General features: G+C 40.5%; 1 protein-coding gene across 1 annotated transcript in view; it reads right to left on the minus strand.

Moving 5' to 3' along the window:
• Positions 1-2081: 2081 nt before the first annotated feature.
• The window catches only part of BUD13 (BUD13 homolog (S. cerevisiae)), a 33044-nt gene continuing 9164 nt past the window's right edge, over positions 2082-25961 (minus strand). The window contains exons 4-10 of the mRNA XM_006833848.1: positions 20530-20892; positions 18585-18808; positions 16604-16709; positions 14880-15018; positions 14386-14570; positions 13898-13979; positions 2082-2175 (exon numbers count right to left, since the gene is read on the minus strand). Of these exons, the coding sequence (XP_006833911.1) occupies positions 2082-2175; positions 13898-13979; positions 14386-14570; positions 14880-15018; positions 16604-16709; positions 18585-18808; positions 20530-20892 (1193 nt within the window). The remainder of the gene's footprint in view (positions 2176-13897; positions 13980-14385; positions 14571-14879; positions 15019-16603; positions 16710-18584; positions 18809-20529; positions 20893-25961) is intronic.

A 25961-nucleotide genomic window follows, 5' to 3' on the forward strand; every position in this document is an offset into this window, starting at 1 on the left:
TGTAGAGGGTTTCTGAGGCTATAAATCTTTACAAGAGCAGAAAGCCTCATCTTTCTCCCACAGAGTAGCTGTTAGATTCAAACTGCTGACCTTGCAGATAGCAGCCCAATGCATAACCCACTACACTACCAGAGCTCCTTGATGATAACAATAAGCTAACAATTTTGCGGTACTGTAGGATCAGCACTGGACTTCTAGCCACAAGATTAACAGCTCAAACCCTCTAGCTGCTCTTTGGAAACTCTATACAGGGTCACGATGAATCAGAATTGGCTCAGTGGCACTTAACATTATATATCAGGCACTGTTCTAAAGTTCACAAAAACTTATATTTGGTACTACTATCTCCATCTTGTAAATGCATAAACTAAGACACAGAGAAGTTAAATGACTTACTAAAGGGCACACAGTTAGCAAATGGCATAGCTGGGATTTAAACTTGGGCTGTGTAGCTCCAGAGCTACACTCTTTTAAAAAAAAAGTACGTCATACGACATCCCAGAGATTACTTCATGTCAATAAGTGTTACCTATTTGTTATCCAGAATGCATAGCCCATTCTGAATTGAAATTGAAACTCCCCATGAGTTTCCATTCGCCATGACAGTTTCAACATGTTTTCTTTGGCTAAACTAACAGATATAAAGCAGAAACTCATCAATGTTTTAATTTGAGTTTCCACAGTTACTATTAAGGTTACGAATATATGTATTAGTCATTCTGGTTTTCTATTTTGATTTTACCTTTCATATTCTTTGTACAATTTTATTCTGTGTTTCCCTTTCTTACTAACTTGTAGTTTTTTACATTCATTCCCTTGTCAATGTTAGACACTGCAAATGTTCCCTCCTAATACATACCCATCTTTCACTTCATTTATGGGATGCTTTGTCAAAGAGAAATCTTTGATTTTGAAGTAAACCCACTCCTCACTTTATCAGCCTGGTTCCAAATTCAGGGTTTAGAACCACAGGTTCCAAAGACAAGGCTGTTGTGTGAAAATCAGCATTATGTGAAAACAGAGAATGACCACATCTGATCACAAAAAGGACAATGTGTACAACATGAAGTAATTGCTAAACCACTGAGAATCACGGCCAAACCAAGAAGCGCATAATCGTAGCCACCACTGTGAGTGTTACTCTCACCTCACATCTCGGCATTCATTATTGCGAGACATATGTCATTAATATGCAAAACAGTGAGACAGTAGACTTCTTCTCTTTTCATAAATGTGAAACGTTGGATAATGAGACAGCTGGTAAGTGAGGAAGGAATAAGTGTAGTCAAATCTAAATCTTATGGATTGTGTGTTGGGAATCTTATTAAGAAATCTATCCTCAACCTAAGGTCACAAAGATATTCTCCACTTTCCCATATTAGCATTTATATTTTACTTTTTGTGTATGCCTTTAATCCCTCTGGGATTAATTAAGTTTTATTATTATATATTAGGTATGAATCTAACATTATTTTTGTCCATTTCGCAAGTCAATATACTCAGCACCATTAGCCATCTGCTCCCCAACTAATCGGTGAGCTTTTAACATATATAGCAAGTCTCCAAATATCCATGAATCTGTGCCTATGTCTAACTTAGCACTCATTCTTACTTTCAAAACACGATTCTATCATTGTGAAAGTTTTTATTCACAATGCTTTCTAGTTGTTTTTAACAGAAAATATAATTATCACTACTAGGATCCTGAGGGGGTCAATATTGGTTGGGTCTTCCCAGAAACAAACTACCCAATTAAAAGAATAACTTTAAAAAAATAAATGTATGTTTATTAATTAAAAAAGAAAAAACCTTACCAAGAACAAATTCTAAGAAACTTAAAATGCAATGCTTCCTCTGAAACTCTGAAAACTAGCAACAGCCAGCATTGGCACACCTGAGAAATACAGGTACCGCAGTCCAAACAGTAGGTCCCAAATGTTCTTCTGGGGTCAGATCTGGTACTCAGTAGGCTGTTGGTCATGTGGGCCCTGATTCCTAGCACAGACAACTGTAATAGCTGCATGTCTGGCTGCTTTGTGCAACTACTGCCACCCAGAGTGACCCCTATGGCCTCAGAAAAGTTACATATCCTCAACACTCCACTTGTAGGCAAGTTCCTCCACCGCCTTCTTGCTGGCAAGTCTGGCAAAACGCTTTTGCTCAAATCCATTGGATCTGCAATCAAGAGAGATACACGAATCAGCCAGAGCCCTGAATTAGACATTTATTTTTTAAAAAGAGTTTTATTGTTTTCCCTTGCCTACTACTGTAAAATACACATTTTGGTGGGATAGAAAGCAATGTCAGGAAATAAAATTACAAAAAGTTTGTAAACTACCTTCAGCCTATAACTGATTGGAATACCTAAAAGAGATTCTAGAACTTGCCCAGTGAAATAGGCTTTTTGTGAAGCCTTTGTAGAGTATGGGTGGGGCCTTAGGTGGAATCCTGAGCCCCATCCAGAATCTTGTGAGGTGGAAATCCCACCTGAAAAGGACATGCAGACCAACCCGGAGTGGCTAGAGGAACAAAAGATACTTCTTGAAAGAAAGACCAGCAGGAAAAACAAAAGGAAACAGACTGTTTGGCTATTACAAGAATATGCAAGCTGTTTGCCTGGGAGCCATCAAAAGCAGGACATCAAGGCCCTTAAGGATAAACCCCTTTCCAAGACTGAACCTCAAAGGGAACACACAAGCAGGCTTGTATGCTCACTGGTGATGGCATTGGTCTACTTGTGAGTGGAAGTGGGGGAAAGGCAGTAATGAGGACATGAGCTAAATTCGACCATGTTCCACAGGCTCTTGTCAACCTTGGGATGAGAGAGAAGATGAAGGGCTGGCTGGTCTGAAGTCTGGGGAGACCTGGGAACTCCTAAGCCCATGGACACTGACTAGAGTTGAGAGTGAAGCATCCAGCTGATATGAAGTGGGGGGAGGCACACAAGAATACCCCAACTTGCAGATAGTATCCATTTGACCTAGCTTCAATGGCTTGATGATCAGAACTCAACTAGAGGAAAATAAATAAATTTGATACAAGTGTAAATTGCTACAATTTAATGAACTTGACCTAACTTATAGATGTTGTTGTTGTTAAGTGTCATGTGGTCGGTTCCAACCCATAGCGACCATGTATAGGGTTTCCGAGGCTGTAAATCTTTACAGGAGCAAAAAGCCTCATCTTTCTCCCGCGGAACTGCTGGTAGTTTCAAACTGCTGACCTTGAGGTTAGCAGCCCAACTTGTAACCATTATGCTACCAGAGATCCATGTAGTAGCATAAAATACCAACTGAGAGAGGGAAGGCGTCTTTAAATCAAGGATCAAGCCTATCCCCTCAGTACACAGGGTAAATAGGGGCAGGCAACTCAAACACTGGCTACCCAAAATGCGGGGCCGGGGTTGGAGGGGGTGGGGAGAAGCCTATAAGGCAAGAAATGGCTGGCTTACAAGTTCTCAAAAGGGACTTTAGTTTCAGAGTGAACAGGGGAAGGCGGAATCCCCACTGAATAGTTTTCATCTTGTCTAAATGGGCCAGGTGAAAGGAGATGGGAATAGGATTCTCTTGGTTTAATAGTAATTGTTATCATGACCAATTGCGATTGTCACTACTGTAAAGGTAGAAGATGTGTAACATAAAGGGGACAGTACTTAATCTTATATTCCAGGAATAGAGGACCCTAGGGCCAGCAAGAGAGAAGTGCATGAACACAGCATGGGATCCTAACCAGAGATGCAGCAACACCAGAGATGGAGATAGAGGCAATGACATGGAGAGAGAGAGAATCTGAGGACGCTAGACTCATGGAAAGAGAAAAGCTGTGTGATCGCGGGCAGGGGGCTGGTTTGCAAAATATGCCATTTGGTTGTTTAAATGATTATATATTCCTGTATGCTTTTGTGTACGTCAAAAAAGAGGGTTGTAATCATTACACTGAAACAAGATGCAATTGGTTGAGTACAAACTGATATTCTGCCATGGAGACTATCACTCAATTCACAATAAAAACTTTAAAAAACGAAAAAGGGGGGGAGGAGTAGTAAATCTTACATTTCAGGAACAGAGGCCCCTAGGACCATCAAGAAGGAAGAGCACATAGGATCCTAACTAGAGAAGCAGCAACACCAAAGATGGAGGGAGAGGTGATGCCATGGAGAAATAGTCGCTGAGGACTCTAAACTCATGGAAAGAAAAAGGCTGTGCGCTGCTAGGCAGGAGGCAGGCTTGTAAAATGTGACCTTTGGTTGTTTAAACGATTATACATTATTCCTGTATGTTTTTGTGCAAACACTGTTAACCGAAGGCACATGGAAGGGATTGTAATCATTGCAATGTAATAAAATATGATTGGATGAATGCAAAACCGGTGTTCTGCCATGAAAATTATCACCCAATTCACAATAAAAGCTTTAAAAAAAATAGAAAAGTATACTAAATAATGAATAGGGAAAAAAGAAAGGCAGTCATATGAAAACAGTTGGTGCATATGCAATAAAATCAAAGATAAAAACTCATCCAAATATTAGTCCTTGTCCAAATCTTTCTCCTACAGTGTCTTCAACAGCTATCCTACTAATGGTCTAAGGTCCCACTTACTTTCAGCTGATGTGCACATCTCATGCTTTGTCCATTTATTAAGAGAAACAGTTACTGAATTCTTATCATGTACCAGGCACTGTGCAGGACTCCATAAAAATGAGTCTGATACAGTACCTGTCCTGATGTATCACAGACTAGTGGCAAAGAGAGACTGAAACAAATAATTAAAACAAAAAGCAAGAACTATGGAGTCCTGGTGTGGTGCTGTAGAATCAGCACTGGACTGCTAACCACAAGTTCAAACCCACTAGTCACTCCTTGGAAACCCTATACAGCATTTAACAACAAAGACAACAAAGGTAAAAATGGGTGTAGGAAACAACCTCACCATAGCCACAGAGTCAATTCCAACCCTATAAAGGGTTTCCAAGATTGTAAATCTTTATAGGAGCAGACAGCCTCATCTTTCCCCAATAGAACAATAGGTGGGTTTCAACTGTCAGCCTTGTGATTAGCAGTTCAGTGATTACTTATCCTATAGGACTACTAGGGCTCCTTCATGTAGAGTATAATGGTCACAAAAAGAGGGTGTGCCTACTACTTGAAGGGACAGTAGAAAGGTGACATGAGGGATAGGCAAGAACAGTCAGAAAAAGTTACTTGGAGGTAGCCCCTAAGCTACATGTGAAGAGTCTAAGAGTTAACTAGAAAGCTGGAGATTGGAAGGACTAGAGTTTGGGGGCATCTCGTGCTATAGGAATGAATTATAGCAGGAACATGACCTACATTTCAAAACACATCACTTGGGAGGCGGGGGGTGGGGAGATCTGAGGCAGGCAAGTTATTGCAATAGTCCAGACAACAATAGCTGATGAAGGCAATGATAAAGACGGAAGGAAACAGAGAAGACATAGATTTAGTATGATTTAGTGACTGAAGGAATTCCAGTGTGGCGCTGTAGGATCACCACTGAGCCGCCAACCCCAAGGTCAGCAGTTCAAACCCACCAGCTGCTCCATGGAAACCCTACACAGGGTCACTATGCATTGGAACAGACTCAAAGGCACTTAACAACAACAGTGACTAATCAGTTATAGAAAAACAAAGAAGCAAGAGAGAAGTTTGACTCACCAGTTAACAGCCTGAGTTACTAGATGAATGAGGTAGCTACTAACAGGGTGGAGCACACAAGAGTAGGAGCAGTTTTAGAGTAGGGGAAGATGATGAGTTCAGGCTTGAACATGATGCATTTGAGGTGCCCCACGAAATCTATCAACAAAGAAATCCAACATGTACCTAGACACCAGACCAAGCAAGGAATACAGATTTGGAAACCAGATACATTTAGGCAGTGGTTGAAGATATTACTAGACAAGATTCAGCCAGAGTGAACACATGCAGTGGGAACAGCTAACAGTTAAGGATGGAGTCCTGGGATGTACCAATATTTTAGGTGTGCACAGAGAAACAGCTCACAAAGGATGCTGAGCAGAAATGGTAAACAAACCAGGAGAGCAGGGTGTCACAGAAGCCACAGGGTGAGTTTCCAGAGGTACTGAATGGACTACATATAATAAACTTCTTGAAAGAACCCACAAGCATCATCCCTACGGCCTCACTTCTCATTCACTCATTAAATTCCTGGGCCCCAAAGTTAGAATTCTCTCTGACACAGTTTTTTGTTTTGTTTTGTCTGTCTTGTAAACTTACTTGCCTTCATCTCTCCCACTTGCTTTCATACACTACTCATTCTTGTTTTCTCTAGATTTTTTTCTTTAATTTTCCATTTTCATCTGGATTATTCACTCTTTCTTCAGCTTTTCTCACTTTACTCTTCTTTGACCCAATGCAAGCAAACATTTCTGGCACTGAGATACAATATGCTACATTGTAAGAAAAACCCAAAAGATCAGTTAATGTTGTTGTTAAGTGCCATGGAGTCGGTTCCGACTCACAGGGACCCTATAAAGGGTTTCTGAGGAGTGGTTGGTGGATTTGAACTACTAACCTTGTAGAGGGGAAAGTGAGCAGTTCAAACTCACCAGCCACTCCTCGGAAACCCTGTAAAGAGTCTCTAAGAGTCTGAATTGGATGGCACTTAACAGTAACAACAACAATGCATTCCATTACTCACCCCATTCATCCCTTAGGGAAGGCCTGAGGAAAGAAGGAATCCTGTTACCTCAATTAGTTCCCTCAAATAAATGTTGCAACATTAAGCACTTTACGAGGGAGTAAAGTATTTATGGGATAAGATGACAGGAACTTGTAATTGATTTGGGAGAAGGAAGGAGTTCGATTGAGTTGGCAATAAGAAGGTTCTGATGACCTGACACAACCTAGGATGTTGACTGTCCTGGGAAAACTTAAGACAATGCCTCTATATGAGAAAAATGCATAATTTCTAAACTTGACAGTGTATGATATGTTGTTGCTGTTGTTGTTAAGTTGGTTCCGACTCACAGTGACCTGTATAGGGTTTCTAAGAAGTGGCTGGTGAATTTGAACCACCAACACTGTGGTTCAAACAACCTTGCGATCTAGTGCTTATCCTACAGCGTCCCACCAGTCCTCCTACCTAATGATGCATAATATTATTACATATATAACAATATATATGGCTCAAAATATGAATGCCAAAGCTAATATAATTTGCAAAGAGAAGTTCAGAAATACACAATCAGGTAGGAGATCTCCGTAAATAATAGATTGTTAAGTTGGAAAAGAGGGAGAAAAACATGAAGAAATACTGAACAAATACCATTAACTAGCTTAAACTAGTAAGCATGTACAGCACCCTATACCCTCTATTTAAAGAACATTCTTCACAAGCACACAGGAAACACTTAGGAAGAATTAAATGCTAATACAGATTTTACTAAATTAAAAGTAGATTTATGTTTTCAGATTTCAAAACAATTAGATTAGTGTCTGGGGCAAGATGGCAGAGTAAACAGATGCACTGAGCCGACTCCCTGCAACAGGGGGATTGAGTGTAACAAAAATACGTGGTGATCCTGGACCCTGTGCATCAGATGACAGGACAGAGGTGGAGTGAGCGCCAACGAGAAGCAGCAGCTGAACAGGAACAGTAAGAGAGAAGGAACAGCACAGTCATCCTGCACTTTTACTTGTTGTTGTCGTTAAGTACTATCTAGTCGGTTCCAAATCACAGTGACCTTTTATAGGGTTTCTGAGAAGCAGGTAGCGAGTTTGAACCTGCAGGCACAGGATGAGAGTGGAGACTGGCAACAAGGGAATGTAGCTCTCTCTTGCTCCTGTACCCTCCTGGTAGCAGGGGACATGACCAATGCCTGTTCTCGCCAATCCAGGGGGTCAATGACACCCCCTCTTGTGCAGATTTCCTTGGGTTGGGCACCTGGCACACTGCCATTTCTGGAGGCATGTGAGACTGTCCTGAACAGTAAACAGAGAGCTAATGGTGTTCACACTGTAGTCTCTACCCACATCCACCAAGAAACAGATGATAAATGTCTGAGAATACACCTGTGGTACCTTGAATTTACTTGATAAGGTTTTTCTATCCAATATCTTCATAATTCCTACCAAGTAATTGGATGCAACCATGCAAATAAGGTATACAGGACTCTAAGGCGGGTATTGGTTAGTTTTGCCATGTGTCTAGGTTTATAAGAAGTCATCTCTGAAACAGGAACAGAAGATCCAAGGACTATTAAGATGTAAGATCATGAACAGAGCGTGACATCCCTACCTAGAAAAATGGTGACTGCAGAGGTGACAGCATGGAAAGAGAGTGCAGCTGTGGGTTCTAGGCCCATGGACTGAGGCAGAGGACAAGGAGCCATAGGGCTGAGAGGCCAAAGACAAGAATGAGGCAAGCCTGAAGTATGGTAAACAAGAGGCATTCCTGACTGGAGAACTGTTGCGTCCTCAGTTGTTTTTTGATCCCAAATTGTACCCTGTTCACTCTCTAAACAAAACCCCAGAATTGTGAGTATTATAAGTTCTGTGTGGCCACTGCAATGGACTATCAAACCCAGATCTGAAGCAGAAAGCACTGTGGGAGGGATGGCTGGTGTGTGAATAGGGTAAAGAAGGTTGTAGGGTAGAAGCATGTCTGACCTCCACTTCATAGAAGTTAGCCTTGGGCTGATTTTTAGTTTGATTCTCTTTCCCCCTTGTGAAGTCAGGGGAAGTCAGACATGATTCCGACATGGTTTTTGCAACACCAATATACAATCATCAACTAAATATAAATATGACGCCACAATGTCTAGGAGAACATAAGACAATTTCAACTTACACAAAAAAATAACACAAACTACTTCAAACACATAACCATACTACAATCAGAAACTATAAAACCAGAAATAGTATGAAAACTACCTGGTAAGGAATTTAAAAGAACATTAATTAGGCAACTTCAATGGATTCTGAGAAATATCCACAAAACTACAGACAAAGTCAAGGAAAACACAGACAAAACTATGGAAAATTTTAGGAAACAAACGGACAAAATAACTGGGAAAAAATGGGAACCATACAAAAATAGCAATTAGAAAGCCATACGATTAACACTAAGACTCATTCAAAAATAGGTAATACACTGAAAGCACAAAGAAATAGAACTGAGTCAATAGAAAGACAAATTAGTTACAAGGATCAGTAACTGGGAAAAAAAAAAAAAATAGCCAGGTGATAGAAATGATGCTGGAGATCATATGATAGAATTTTGTAAGACCAGAGATTTATTCATTGCAAATATTGTTTTCAACAACATAGAGGGTAACGATTTACTTGGACCTTGCCACATTAAAACTGAATTGACTACATCTGTGAAGAAATACAATGAAAAAGCTTAATATCATCGGCAAAAATAAGGCTAGAAAAAAAATTAAGTAAGGCTAGAAGCTGGCTGTGGAACATACCATCAATTGCTTCTACGCAAGTTCAGGTTGAAACTGAAGAAGAAAAACAAGTCCATGAGAGCTAAAATACTACCTTGACTATATCCCACTTGAATTTAGAGACCATATCAAGAACAGAATTAACAGGTTAGACTCTTATGACCAAAGACCAGAAGAGTTGTGGGAGGACACCAAGAGCATCATAAATAAATAAAACAAAGGTCATTAGAAAGAAAGAAAAGGCCAAATGGTTGTCACAAGAAACTCCAACTTGCTCTTAAGCATAAAGAAGCTAAAGCAACTGGAAGAAATAAAGAAGCAAAATAGATGAACAGAAAATTTCCATAGGCAGTTCAAGAAGACAGTCACGTATTATAATGAAATGTGCAAAGAAAGACCTAGAGCTAGAAAACCAAAAAAGAATATCCACAGCATTTCTGACACTGAAAAACTGAAGAAAAAACATCAAGCTTCGACTTGCAGTTTTGAAGGATTCTATGGGCAAAATATTATGATGCAGGAAACACAGAAAGAAGATGGAAGGAACCAACTGAGAGGGAAGGATCTTCACATCATGGATCATTCCCACCCCCTCTGTATATGGGGTTGATAGGGACGGGTACCTAAAATTGGAGGGACTATAAAGGCACGAAGTAACTGGCTTACAAGTTTTCAAGGAGTTTCGTTTCAGAGTGTGCAAGGGACGGTAAAAGGCCCACTGAATAGTTTTCATCTTGTCTGGTGAAAGGAGATGGAGATAAGATTCATTCACATGATTCAATAGTGAGTAACTGTTATCATGACTAGTTAATTGCTATTGTCACAACTGTAAAGGTAGAAGTTTTATAACAAAAAGGGAGTAGTTAATTTTATAGTCCAGGAACAGAGAGGACCCTAGGATCATCAAGGAAGAAGAGCATGAGCGGAATGTGGGACCCTATCCAGAGAAGCAGCGACATCAGAGTGGAGGCAGAGATGAGGACGTGGAGAGATTGAAAACTAAGGACTCTAGACTCATGGAAAGAGAAAAGCTGTCTGCTGGCAGCCAGAATGTGCTCTTGAATTGTTTAAATGATTATATATTCCTGAGTGTTTTTGTGTACATCTTAAAAAAAAAAACACAAAAAACGGAATAGAAGCAAATATTGTTGAATGATGATGCACTGACAGGATTGTAATCATTGCAATGAAACAAAATACAATAGGATGAGTGTAAAATCAATGTTTTCCCATATAAACTATCATTCAATTCACAATAAAAACTTAAAAAAAAAAAAAAAAGATGGAAGGAATACACAGTCACTGTACCAAAAAGAACTTGTCAATGCTTTCAATGCTTAACTATTTCAAGGGGTAGCACTGAAGAAAAAAGTCCAAGCTACACTCATGGCACTGGCAGAAAACAAAACTCTAGGAATTAACACAACATAAATTGAAATGTTTCAAAACACTGATACTCACTCATATATGCCAAGAAATTTGGTAAACAGATTGGAAGAGATCCCTATTTGTGCCCATTCCAAAGGAAGGTGAACCAACAGAATGTGGAAATCATCTAATAATATCATAAATATCACATGCTAGTAAAGTTTTGCTTAAGATAATTCAAAAACAGTTGCAGCAGTACATCAACAGGAAGCTGCCAGAAATTCAAGTCAGACTCAGAGGAGGACATGGAACTAGAGATACCATTGCTGAATCAGATGGATCTTGGCTGAAAGCAAAGGAATGCCAGAAAGATGTTGACTTGTGCTTTATTGACCATGGGAAGGAATTCAACTATGTGGATCAAAACAAATTATGGTATCAGGACTGATTGTGAGCGTTGGAAATGGAAAGGTAGACATTTTGTAGCAAGGAGGGGAGTGATTAACTTTGCCGTCTACAAGCAGAGGTCCCTGGGACCATCAAGAGAGAAGAGCAGAGAGCAGGACCCTACCCAGAGAAACAGTAACACCAGAGATGGAGGCAGAGACGATTACGTGGAGAGATGGAACAGCTGGGGACTTTAGACCCAGAGAGGGAGAGGGGCTGTGTGCTGACAACCGGGGGGTGGGGGGGCAGGCTTGTAGGGTATACCCTTTGGTTGGTTAATGATGCATGGAGGAGATTGAAACCATGGCAATGAAACAATATATGATAGGATGGATGTAAAACTAATGTTCTCCCATGTAAACTATCACACAATTCACAATAAAACATTAAAAAAAAACAACAACAACAATGGATAACATTGCAAAGAATGGGTATTCCAAAACACTTAATTGCGCTCATGTGGAAACTGTACATAGACCAAGAGGCGGTCATTAGAACAGAACAAGGGGTTACAGAATGGTTTAAAATCAGGAAAGGTGTGTGTGAGGAGTGCATCCTTTCACCATACCTATTCAATCCAAGAAAATGGATTATATGAAGAAGAATGTGGCATCAGAATTAGAGGAAAACTCATTAACAACCTGCCAACAGGTAGATGACACTACCTTGTTTGCTGAAAGCCAAGAGAACTTTAAATACTTACTGATGAAGATCAAAGACTACAGCCTTCAGTATGGATTGTACCTCAATATAAACAAAACAAAAATCTTCACTACAAGACCAATATATAACATGATAAATGGAGAAAAGACTGAAGTTGCATTTTTCTTGAACTGACAATCAACAATAATGGAATCAGCAGTCAAGAAAGCCAACAAGGTATTATACTAAACAAATCTGCCACAAAAGACCTCTTTAAAATGTTAAGGAACAAAGACATCACTTTGAGGACTAAGGGACACCTGACCAAAGCCATGGTGTTTTCAACTGCCTAATATACATGTGCAAAGCCATTTGAACTGCAAGATCAGCGGTTCAAGCTCACCAGCTGCTCCTTGGAAACCCTACACAGCGTTGCTATGGGTCAGAACTGACTTGACGGCACTTAACAACAATATACACGTGGGAGTCCTGGTGTGGTGCTATGGGTTAATGTGCCAGACTGCAAAGCCATTTGAACTGCAAGGTCAGCAGTTTAAGCTCACCAGCTGCTCCTCAGAAACCCCATAAAGGGTCACTATGGGTCGGAATCAATTTGACGGCACTTAACAACAGCAACAATATACATGTGAAAGTTGGACAATTATTAAGGAAGACTGCAGAACTGATGCAGGTGAATTACGGTGGTTGGTGAAGAATATCGAAAGTACTATGGACTACAGAACAAACAAATCTGTGTTAAAAGAACAGCCAGAATGCTCCTTAGAAGTAAGAAGGGTGAGACTTTGTCTCTCATACTTTGGACACGTTGTCAGAAGGGACCAGTTCCTGGAGAAAGGTATCATTCTTGGTAAAGTGGTGGGTCAGCAGAAGAAAGACACTCAATAAAATGGACTGTCACAGAAGCAGTAGCAGTGGGCTCACATTTAATAACTGTGAGGATAGCACAGGACTGGGCAGTGTTCTGTAATGTTGTGCATAGGGTCACGATGAGTTGGCATGGACTGAACAGCAGCTAACAACAACAAAGGTAGAATCCAGCTATCTTTTATTAACCCAGTTATTAATACGATTTATAAAAATGTAAATCACTGCCATTCTTCTCATCTCTTCTTTGTTTGGAAAACAGGGTTCTTCTCATAAAAAAATTTGATAACTATGTTAACTTTCAATGGCCTTCCTATTTTGAAGTGAATTATTAAATACTTTTAAACTTCTCATTTTTAATTTCTAGTACGGTACATATCCACATATATATAACTTAGATAAACAAAAGCTTTTTAAAGTCCTCAATAATTTTTAAGAATGTAAAAAGGTTATGATTCAAGGGCTGTATTTTAAAGATATAATACATACAAAACTCCTAACTATCACCTATTCCCTCTATACCTTAGATAATATTATTAGAAGTGAACAATGTCAAAAACAAAGGGTGTTCTATGTGGTCTACCAGAGTTGTCTGTCCACAGCTTTAAAATATTTTGAAAGACAAACAGAAGTATTTAATTTTCAAGAATGTTGCATAGTAGTTGTCCAATCCGTGAGAACTCATATCTTCAGTAGGTGGAATATTTAGATAAGAAGCAGACTTCGCTGATCTAAAACAATTATACCACCAACACCCCCCTTTTAATTTGCAGAAAGAATAAAGCAGTGCCAACAGAAATCATCAGAAAAATGAAGAATCTGCAGGAAAGTGAATGGTTTGTTGTTCTTTACTGAACTAGTGATTCCTTCAAAGGGGATTGTATGGCCAAACTATTAAATAAAATGCAAAATTTCTTTATTATTGAGGGAAAAAGAGAGAACTAGAAGGAGGGGGAGTATTTCACACAAGGGAGAGGATTTGTGACTCAAAAATAACTAAAAACAAACTATGTGTTATTAACCTTGTGATTAGAGCAGAGAAGAAGGCAGAGTGATTTCAGAACAATTAAGGCAAGTCAGGTTAGATGGAAGGGAAAGTAAAACTACAGAAATACTCAGGCTTACCTGTCTACGCCATCCCAGCGATATCCAGGCCAGATATTGAATCTGTTGGGAGGAGGTGCTGGGCCACTGTATCGAGGTCTCACTACAGAGAGGAGACAGGAAAAAGTAGTTGGTTACTTGTATAATACAGTTTAGAGCTGGATGGTGGCACTGGTGGTGGTTGTATGCCATGGAATTGGTTCTGACTCACTGAGACCCTGTAAAGGGTCTCCAAGGCTGTACATCTTTGTAGATGCAGAAAGCCTCATCTTTCTCCCATGGAGCAGCTGGTAGATTCAAACTGCTGACCTTGCAGTTAGAGCCCAGCTCATAACCCACTATGCTACCAGGGCTCCTTTAGCGCTTGATAGCACTGGGGGAAATTTTTCACACGGAAGTAACTATTCAATTGGATCTAAACTCTCAAATACAAAGAATGAAAAATAGTCTGACAATGTCTTCTTTGCACCTATATCATCTCCATCTCTGATGGTTCCCTGAAGTCCCACCTTTCTTCTTCTTGTTCTCCTTGGCCTTATTCTTTTTGATAAAGTTGGCCATAGGGTCCCCATCTCTTTCTTGTTCTCTCAGCATCTTATCCAGGTCTTCATCATCAATATAGCGGGCCAGTGGCTTTTGCATCTCCTTCAATGCATCTTCCAAATTTTGTTGCTGCTGGCGGCTCTGAGCAAGCCTGGGCAAAATAACCAAAAGCGTATGACACTTTGTTGAACATTTCTATTTCGGCATTGAGATGGGTCACACTGTTACTACATTTGGAAACTCTCTTCTTTCTAGCACCCAAAGTCAAATACTGACATTTAGAATTCCTAGACTGAGTTCTAGAATTCCAACTGAAAGTGTGGCGTATGTTAAGTATTTCAGGAAGGAGACTCAGTACCCTGGGTTCCCTATTCCTGATGTCAGCGTTGAAGACAGAACAATGAAGGTGCTGGTCAGAGAGTCACTGGTGCCCTGCTTTCCCTTCCAGTGGCTCACTTACCCTTTTCCCCACTGGGCATACAGCTCATTTCTCTCCGTTTCTTTCTCGGCTTTTCTTTTTTGCTCCAAACGTTCTAGTTTCAAGTTCCTCTTACGGCCAGACTTATCTCGAAATACAGTTTCGGCATATTGGAATTCAGCTGCAAAGGGAAATTATACTTTTTTAGGCCATATTTTCCAATACCTATCCTTCCTCTTTGTTTCAATCTTATACATTCCGATCTGCAATAATTATCAATGGATATGGATTATACGCTTGATCAATTTCAGTATCAGAAATATTACTAATATAGGTGTAATCAACCATTTGAGATTCTGATGCTAAGGAAACTTGCAGCCAGACTACAAGTGGTTCCTACAAGTTTACAGGTGCAACTTGACAACCGTCCTGAGAAGTGACAGTTTTCAAGAAAGGAAAAAACCACGTACACCTACTGAGAAGTCAAAGCATAAAACCAGAGCTAAAATTTGACATCAATTGAAAGCTTACAAAGCAGGCACCATAAACTACATTTAAAAGGTAAACAAGTAAGTTAATTAGTCCAATGGGCTGAGTTTGGTCATGTTCCATCGACACCCACTGACCATGAGATGAGAGACAGAAGAAAGGACAGTCCTAAAGTTTAGGGAGATGTGTGAACCTCCGAGCCATGGACACTGACTGACCTAGCTCCTGGGGGCTACAGCTCAGAGTGAAGTATCCAGCTAGTCTGAAGTGCAGGGAGGAGAGCGAGAACTCCCAAACTTGCAGATAGTACTATCAGACCTAGCATGGATGGCTAGCTGACCAGAACTCAACCAGATGAAGATAAAGATGACTGATATTGTGAGGAAGTGTAAAATGCTACAATTTAATGAACTGAATCTTTGCTTATGGATGCAACTGCACAAAATTTCCAACCAGAATGGAAGGATTCTTCATATCAAGGAACATACTTGTTTCCTCAATGCACTGGGTGATAAAGATGAGATATTTAGACACTTGCTCTCAAAACTGAGGGCTATAAAGGCATGAAGTGGCTGGCTTACAAGCTTTCATGAATGGGCTGTTTCAGAATAAAAAGGGTAAGGTAGAATCCTCACTGAATAGTTTTCCTCCTTTCCAGATGGATCTGGTGAAAGGGGATAAGGGATGATGGTTTTAGGATTTTATGATTTAATTGTGAGTAATTGTTAGCAGGATTGTGATTGCCACAAGTATAATTGTAGAAGATGTGTAACTAAAAGGGGGAAATAGTTTATCTTTCATTTCAGGAAAAGGGGAACCCAGAACCATTAACAGTATGAGTGGCATGTAACATCCTACCTAGAAAAGCGGCCACAGCAGAGAGGGTGGCAGAGGCGGTGGCATGGAGAGACAGAGTAGCTGTGGGCTCTAGGCCCATGGACTGAGAAAGGCTGTGTGCCTTCCGGCAGGAAGTTAACTTGCAAAATATGCCCTTTAGACATTTTAATGGACATATATTTTTTGTTTTCTATGTGTACATGAAATATTTTTACTTTGTTGATTTGTGAAAAATAAGATGCAAAAGAAAAGCCACAGGGAGGAAGCAGGATAACTGTTGTTGCAGGAAGGGGACTGTAATCGTTTAGATGCAACAAAATGTATGCTTGGTTGAACATAAAGCTGATTATCTTGTCTGTTAACCTTTACTCAATTCACAATAAAAAGGGGGGGGAGGAGGTAATTAATCTAGATATGTCTCTACATGTTCACATTTTTACCTTCAAACTCCATGGTTTGCTGGTCCCGTTTCTTGAGCTCCTGCTGTTCTCGCTGTATGTCTGTTAACACCAACCCAGTTTTGGCTCCAGAGAACATGTGGGTAGCCTGTTCAATGAAAATGACAGCATCCAACATGAATGAGACAATGAGCTGATAATGTACACATTAGCTGCACTTTTGATGATCAGCAATAACCAAAGCACAAAAACCCCAGCTTTACAATCTCATTATTGATCACAGGACTTGCAAAATAGAAGAGAACAACAAAATATCATGAAAAATTAATAAGTCATACTACGTTACACAGCAGACAGATGTTGTTATTGAGTCATACTTGTAGAACTTGTTGAAATGGGGCATATTTTGTTGTGTATATTTTAGGCACAGTTTAAGATTTAAAAAAGAGTAAACTGAAACCAACCAGGTGTTAAATAAATGGCATGCTAACGGAGTATTAAAAGAAACCCTATACAGGGTCTCTGTGAGTCGGAATCGACTTGGCGGCACTTAACAACAAGGGAGTGCTAAGCATCTGTACATCTGACTTTTCAGCATACACCCTGCATACATGCAGATTAACTTTCATGTCACCTGATCAGAAACCTGTACCAAGCTTTACACCCTCTAATATAGACCCACACTGATAACATTATTCTATTTAAAAACCAAAAATTCAAGCAAATCTAAGATCTTTAAACTATGTCTACCTTTGAGGATAATAACAAAAGACATGACTAAATTACGACTTGCTCCTCATCCCCACTTCATAAAAGCCAGCAAACCAACCCACAAATGCAGTCCAACCTGACAGCCCTAAGCAATATACTAAATTGATACTACATTTCCCATGAACTACATAACCCACCCACTGCCACTGAGTTGGTTCTCACACACAGCAACCCTATCAGAGATTGTAAATCTTTTGAGGAGCAAACAGCTTCATTTGTCTCCTGATGAGTGGTTACTAGGTTTGAACTGCCAACCTTGGTAGTACTAGAGTTGTTGCTCTTGTTCTTAAGTGTCGTCAAATCAGTTTCAACTTATAGCAACCTAGTATAGTGGCTCCAAGGAGCAGCTGGTGGATTTGAACCTCCGACTTTGCAGTTCAAACCAACCTTGCGGTCCAGTGCAGTATCCTGCAGCACCACAGTACTAGCTATTGCCACACAATTACCAAGGACTCATAAGGACTTGTGTGTGTGTGCCAATTCAGGTTTCATCATCGATTTAAAACAAAAAAACAACAAAATGCTGACTTCTTTCCCAAAAGGCAGGATTCCTAAAGATAGTTTCATATTTTCATTGCCTCTCTTTAAGTTCTGGATACAGAGACCTCAAGTCCAACTCTGCGATTATAATTTCATAACAATAAAAACTCACTAACCCTGACTGACTGCTTATTTTGTCCCAGGCACTTTGCTAAGAATTTTACATACACTAATTCATTTAATTCTCACAATAACCTTATAAAGTAGGTATTATTATAGCCATACAAGGGACTTCATAAAGTTTGTGGAAACATGGAATTTAAAAATAACAGAATTTTTTCACAAACTTTAAGTCCCCTGGTATTTTACAGTGGCTCAGAAGCCAATGAGGCCTACAGATACTACATATGGTGTCCAAATTACGCAGATTCTAAGTGGCAGAATTAGGATTAGAACTTCTTATCAATTTGACACAAGGTTTATGCTCCTGGTTCCACCTTGCAAACAACAGCCCTCAGAGTTTATTCATATGAAAAGAAGTTCGCCTGGATGGATTAAAATTAGATTTGTGGAACTAAGAAAATATAAAGGCAGAAGCAATGCAAGTCTACCTGGGCTGGGTTCTGCCTTCAGAAAGAAGGAATGCACTCTGGAGGTCCTTTTAATTAAATCTACACTACTGAGAGCGTCCTCCTCCTCCTGTGGCTTGTATTCCTGGTACTTAGAGCTAGAGTTACTCTACAAGAAGGAAACGGCTCCTGAAAATCCCCACCTTCTTTTCAGGAGGCTGACTCCTCCGAGGTGGCGACAGATCAGAATCAGAAGATTTAGTCCTTTGTCTCCTTCTTGGTGGAGAGAGGTCAGAATCAGAGCTTTGGTGTCTGGGTCTGTTCCGTGGCGGGGACAGATCTGAACCAGAATCCTGGGGCCCTGGACTTTGTTTGCGTTGATGCCGTGGAGGAGAAAGATCTGAATCAGAGGCTTGCTGGCCATCCCTTCGGTAGGAAGATGAGTTCAAGGTATGACTCTGAGGTTTCCTAGGTGAAGAGCTTAAGTGATACCTCCTCTGGCTGGGGGAGGATTCTAGAAACAGAAGAACACATTAATCTCCTTGTTGGAATTGAAAAAGAAGAACTTACAAAGTCAGTGGTCAATATTCACTCAGTCCTCCTGGGAAAAAGTATCACTAACATAAACACAAGTATGTGGAAGAAGAGTTAAAGTCAGACACCACTTTTAAAACCCAAGTGACTCATGAACTGTCAGAAGTAGATGAAGTCTCAACATATTTATGCCACCTATAGAATGGTCAAAACCACTTACGCTCAGCTCTCAGTGATGCAGTGAGAGTTTGAATACCTAGAATACACTCTGATGCCTTCAAATTAAAGGATGACAGTGGGTCCTAATTCAAAAATTAAAATGGAACCTAGGGATACATATGGAGTAAACAAAACTTTCAGAAAGAAACATGACAAATCAGCTTCTCCTGAGGAGTGGTTGGTAGGTTTGAACTGCCAACCTTGGTAGTACTAGAGTTGTTGTTCTTGTTAAGTGATGTCAAGTTGGTTTCAACTCATAGCTACCCAGTATAGTGTTTCCAAGGAGTGGTTGGTAGATTTGAACAACCAACTTTGCAGATCAAACTTCCCAAGAAGCAATCTAGCATCACATATCAAGAATATTGAAAACGTTCATATTTAAAAACTATGATTCTACAAATCAACGTCTACTTAGCATTCTATGAAACTTATTTAGAAGTACTAAACTATCCAGAAAATCTACCTAAATGGAGATAAGGAAAAAATCCAAAATGGGGACAAAGGTTTAAGTATAAGAATATTCATTATCACATCATAAAAGCAGAAACTTAGGAAGAACCTAACATATGCAACATTAGGGAAATGATGAAGTCAATGGAACATCTATAATTAAAAATTATATTAACAGATTTTTAATATTGAAAAGATAACATTAAGTGAAAACCCAGGCATAAATACACATATGATATGTATTTACTCCTAGGGGGGTAAAAAAAAGACTGAAAGAGAACACTGATTACAATACTAAGCATGATTGCCTGTGAATAAGAGGACTTTGTGTGACCTTTTTCTGCTTTCTTACACATTTCTAATACTTTGGCAACAAGCATGGAACACTTTTATATGGGGTAGTGAGAATAAAAGGATATATAAGAACTTGCCTCCTGTCACTGTAATTTTTAAATTACACTGTCATTTTCATTCCTGAGCCTAACTTCTCACTCTTTCCTACAATATTCAAAAGTTCTCCCAAGAAACTACATGCTCATTTCTAGAAATCATAAATACCTATTAAAGCAAGTAAAAAGTCCAAATAAAAGCTCTTAGAGAATAAACCCTGTTTACCTTTAGAATCATGTGGCTTACTTCTAAAATGGGATTTTGCCTGCTTTTTTCGAGGAGGAGAGAGGTCCGAGGCATATTCATGTTTGCTGGTCTTTGGGAGTGATGAATGAGAGGATCCTGGCCCCTTCCAGTGTGGAGAAGACTTGCTAGTGGTTCTTTCTGAGGCTTTACTGCTTTTGGTTCTGGGCAGTGAAAGAGAAGCATTTGCAGACAAAATGGGGAGCTCATGGTGAGCCCTTCCAGGGGGATATGTATCTGAAGAATTATGCTGGGACCTCCGAGGAGGTGATATATCTGGGGAGTCATGACGAGTTTTCCTAGGAGATTTTTCTGAAGAAGTATGGTGATACTTCCTGGGTGGGGAAAGATCTGGGGAGTCGTGACGGGCCCTCCTGGGAGGGGAAGCATCTGAGGAGTCATGGCGGACCCTCCTGGGGGGAGATGAATCCGGGGAGTCATGGCAGACCCTCCTGGGGGGAGATGCATCTGGTGAGTCATGGCGGACCCTCCTGAGGGGAGATGCATCTGGTGAGTCATGGCGGACCCTCCTGGGGGGAGATGCATCTGGTGAGTCATGGCGGGCCATCCTGGGTGGGCAAGCATCTGCAGAGTCATGGTGGACCCTCCTAGTGGGAGACGAATCCAGGGAGTCGTGACGGAAATGCCTACGTGAGGCAAGGTCTTCAACATGGCCTAAATACAAATAGCAAAGAATCAGATGCCCACAAATACTCTGTCCCTGGCACCCAAAGTTTCTAAAAATCCCCCAGCAGCATGTATCTCCATACTACTTGGGAAGCCCAACAAGATTTGCACAGGTCTTTTGCTTAAAAACAACAAGTCAACACTTGCAACTATCTTAAGAATATTGTTGTTAAGTGCCATTGAGTCAGCTCCAACTCAAGGCAACCCTATATAGGGTTTCCAAGGAGTGGCTGGCAAGTTTGAACTGCCAACCTTGCAATTCAAACTGACTTTGCATTCGAGTGCTTATCCCACAGTGCTACACCTAGACTTCACCTTAAGAACAGTTTTTTATTTGCTTACAAAGACATAAGTTTGCAAAGCTTTTTAAATACACTTTTCATACTATACACTGTGTGGTGTAATGAATTATTTAATATGCCTCTTTTAGCCTTAGTATTTGTAACTCCCAACAAATGACTCTTCCTAATGGGCCTAAGTAAGAGAAGGTGGGAGACGACACTGAGTATGTTATATGATTCAGCTGTGAATGACTGCTAACAGAGTTGTGATTGGAAAAAACCTGGAACTCTAACAGGATATAAAAGGCATCTCAAAACAGGAGGGGGATCTCACGATCATCAAAGAAGAGGATCTTGGAGTAGAACGTGTCCTTTGGAGCCCAAGGGTCCATGCATTGAACCTCCTCAACCCAGGGACAAAAAGCTACGGCACCTGAGGAGCGGCAAAAGAGTACCACCAGCAGAACCAAGAGCCAGAGCACCAAACAGAGCCGTGGACTTGCCAGCCCCTGGAGCAAGTACAGCTGAGACTCTGGACAGGAAGCTTGCTTGCAGAGTGAGGCGCCTCTAAGCACTTGATTGGGGGAGCTAGGTTTGCTGACCCATGGAGCTAGAGGCTTATGGTGGAGTAGTGTGTCCTGGGAGCATTTATCAGCAGCCCTAAAAGAGCTTTATAACATTGCCTGGGCAGTGAGGAGAGCTGTCCTGACTGGAAGAACTATGCCCTGAGCATTTCTGATACTGAGTTGTAACATGTTAACTTCCCTAATAAATGTCAAAACCTTGAGTATGATATCTGAGTTCTATATGGCTACTGCAATAAATTATCAAACCCAACTGAGTAGTGTTATGGGATGGATGGTCTGCTGCCTTGGTTTCAGCTGCAAGGTCGGCAGTTCAAGCTCACAAATTGCTCCTCGGAAACCCTATGCAGGGACACTATAAGTCAGAACCAACTCAATGGCACTTAACAACAAAGTAAGCAGAGTAGGTATCTATTTTACAGACAGGAAAGTAAGTCTCCGAGGAATTAAGTGATTTCTTACTGATGGTCACTAAGCAACTGCAATGAAGACACAGGCTAGAACCCAATTCTAACTCTCAATCCAATGTTCTTTCTAAAATTTTACTTATGCAGAGTTACAAGTCATAGGCTTATATTGATACTTAGCTTAGATGTTTTATAGTTTATATTTAATATAAAATATAGCACAGTTCATTTAAATTGTGCCTCATCATAGTAAAATGCTGTTTAACAATTTAATCCATGTCTTTGTGCTCCTTCTTAAAAGGGGAAAAATAAATCACCAGAAAGGGGAAAAAAAAAAGCTCAAGCTAGTACATGCCCAGTGTTTTATATAGATTATCTCATTTCAACTTCCCCAAGTCTAGGACAGAAATATTACCCTCATTTTACATCTGAGGAAGCTGATACTCAGACTTAGTAATTTGCCAACCTGTTCATAAGTGATGGAGTGAATATCCCAACCCAGATCTGTGTGACCCTGGAGTCCATGTGCAATGCTAAAGAATGTCGAATTGAGGAAGGATTTTAAGACTTTCTGTTTTGAAACGCATAATAGAACGAAATGTTTATAGCAGCCTGGGAAATTTCAAAATCCAGTTCTTCCTCTCTTTTGATTCTTGTCACTAAACTCTATTGCCCAAACAAACAAAAAGTTGCATTGCTAAGTTATTAAGTGTCAACGAGTTGGTTCTGACTTATAGCAACCCTGGATAGGGTTTCCAAGGAGCAGGTGGTGGATTTGAACCTTGCAGTTCAAACCGACCTTGTGGTCCAGTGCTACAATGCCACATCAGGACTCCAAAAAGTTGGACCAGACTCCAAAAAGTAAATACTAAATGGATGGCTGATCCCAAAGCTAAGTTAACTCCTTTACTTTGGAAAATAAGCCTACCCAGTTGGAATGCACTCTATAGAGAAAAATACTGACAATACACCTGACCCCTTGACGTTGATAAATTCCATGAAAATTAGAAAAAGAAAAAAAAAAACATAAAGTAAAAGTCAGATCAGTGGAGTGTTTCCAGTCAAAATGGGGGTAGACCAGCCAGACTGAGGCAGAGAAAAGTTGGTGGAAAAATTCCAGTTTTTCACAAACGTTTTGAAGGCCCCTTATAAATGTGTGGGCATGTAGGATATGTAGGAAAATGTATATGCATAAATACAAATGTGTTTGTATACGTATCACTTCTTTGACCTAAAATGTGGAGAACAGACAGATTCCTTCTGGAATAGGGATTATAGAGAAGCTGGAAATACAGGTGTAAGATAAGGCTGAACATATGGATATTCTGAAAATGATGTTATCATTAATAAAGTTAAACAATTATCTACTGAAAATTACTGAGGCAATGGTGATCACTAATCTATGTATTTTTCACTGATCAGAACTATATAATAATTAACCTAATTACACAGAGTACTCTTGTTGTTAAGTGCCATCCAGTTGGGTGAAGAGAAATCCTGTTTAAGAGATAATTCTTTCACCCTCTCTGTGTGGATAAGCATCAAAGAGAAAATGAAGCTGATCAACTATCAAAAAGCAAGAGCTTTATGTATAAGAAATAAAGCAAAATACCAAGTCGCTGCTGTCAAGTCCATTCTGACTCATGGCGGCCCCACGTGTGGTGAGAAAGTAGAACTGACTTTCATACAATGTTCTTGGCTGTACACTTTTTTCATGGAAGTAGACTAACTGGCCTTTCTTCCATGGTACCATTGGGTGGGTTTAAACTGCCAATCCTAGTCTGGCTGTAGAGCACAAACTATTTGTGCTACCCAGGAATCTTAAAGGAATAAATACAGGCAGCAAAAAAACCAGTAAGCTTCTACTGGTCATACAGAACCTGAATGACAGCTGGGACCAGGGCTGTGGATTCAATGGATTACATATTTCACACTTCAGCACCCATAGTAGGCACATCTACCTACCAAAATTTTGAAAAGCCCCAAGTGATGATTTAACAAAGAGGACTGGGCTGTGAGAATCAAATGTCATATTAGCAAACGAAATCACAAGATAAATAAGACTAGGCTTATGCCCTCAAAATTATAATCCAGTAGAGGCAGATATAGCAAGCAAATGCTTTCATCCAATTCTCAGTGGTTCTGAAAAAGGAGGAGAGGGGAGGCTTAACTTATTATTAGCAGCCTCTAAGATAAGCACTGGACTGATAACCACATGGTCAGCAGTTTTGAGGTCAGCAGCTGCCCCATGGGAGAAAGAGGAGGCTTTCTGATCCTGTAAAGATTTACAGCCTTGCAAACCCTATGAATCAGAACCAACTTGATGACACGTAACAATGACAACAAGCACAAGTTGATAAGTAGAGGTGATACACTGTAAAATCCAGTATTTAGGGGACAAGAAAGATTTAGTAATATAAAGAAAAAGGATAGAGAATATTGGTCCTTCACTCACACATAAGTGTCTTCATTCTAGGAGAGGATGTTGTTAAGTACAGCAGTCAGGTCGGTTCCTGTATGTGTACAGCAAGCCTGTATATGCTTCCTGAGGCTATAAATCTCTTAGGGAGCAGAAAGCCTCATCTTTCTCCCATGGAGTGGCTGGTGGACACGACCTGCCTGGGCTTATTCTACAGAGCCACCATGCTTCCATTAGAAGACAATGTTGTTGATGTTGCTGTCGTTGTCAAATGCCATCCAACTGGTTCTGACTCATAGCAACCCTGCATAGGGTTTCCTAGGTTTTAAATCTTGAAGAAACAGAAAGCCTCATCTTTTTCCCACGGAGTGGCTGGTGGGCTCTAACTGTCGACCTTGTGGTTCACAGTCCAATGTTTATCGTACAGAGCTACCTCACTCCCCTAAGAGAAGATATACGTTGCCAAAGTCTACAACCTTTGTTCCTCTGATTTGTGCAAATTCCTCCCAAAGTCCTGCCTATATACCAAATACTCTTGAATGTGGGGAAGAGGATTGGATACTGAAAGGCCACCAAACAAATCCCTTCGTGGACTCAGTAACTCTAGGACTAAAATATAAGAGAAAGAGCAATACCTGGCCTCTCAGATCACAGAGCTCTCTTCTTGTTGTTGTCACACAACTAACTGCCTTTGAGTCAGTTCTGACTCATAGCGACCCTAACTAAGCTTTCCAAGGAGCAGCTGGTGGGTTTGAACTGCTGACCTTAAGGTTCAAACCGACCTTGCAGTCCCGTGCTTATCGGTGCTGGACTAAACCAGAACTCCTTACTACCTGTTGTTGTTGTTGCCGTTGTTAAGGGCCGTCAAGTCAGTTCCGACTCATAGAAACCCTGCATAGGGTTTGGAAGAGCAGCTGGTGAACTTGAATCGCTGACCTTTCAGTTCAAACTGACTTTGCACATTACCCTACAGCTCCTTCCTACCCCTGCTGTTGTTACTATTGTACCACCAAGTTGGTTTCAAACCATAGCGACCCTGTAGAGGGTTTCTGAGGAGCGATTTGTGAGCTTGAACTGCCAGCCTTGCTGTTCAAACGACTTTGCTGTCCAACACATTATCCCACAGTGCCACACCAGAACACTTACTACCTCTGTTGTTGTTGTTGTTATGTGCCGTGGAGTCAGTTCCTACCCATAGCGACGCTGTACAGGGTTTCCAAGGCTGTAAATCTTTACAGGAGCAGAAAGCCTCATCTTTCTCCCACGGAACAGCTGGTAGTTTCGAACTGCTGACCCTGGGGTTCGCAGCCCGATTCGTTACCACTACGCTACCAGAGCTCCTTCCTTACTAACTCTAGGAAGTCTT

The sequence above is a fragment of the Chrysochloris asiatica genome, unplaced genomic scaffold, assembly GCF_000296735.1.
Source record: "Chrysochloris asiatica unplaced genomic scaffold, ChrAsi1.0 scaffold00008, whole genome shotgun sequence".
NCBI lineage: Eukaryota > Metazoa > Chordata > Mammalia > Afrosoricida > Chrysochloridae > Chrysochloris > Chrysochloris asiatica.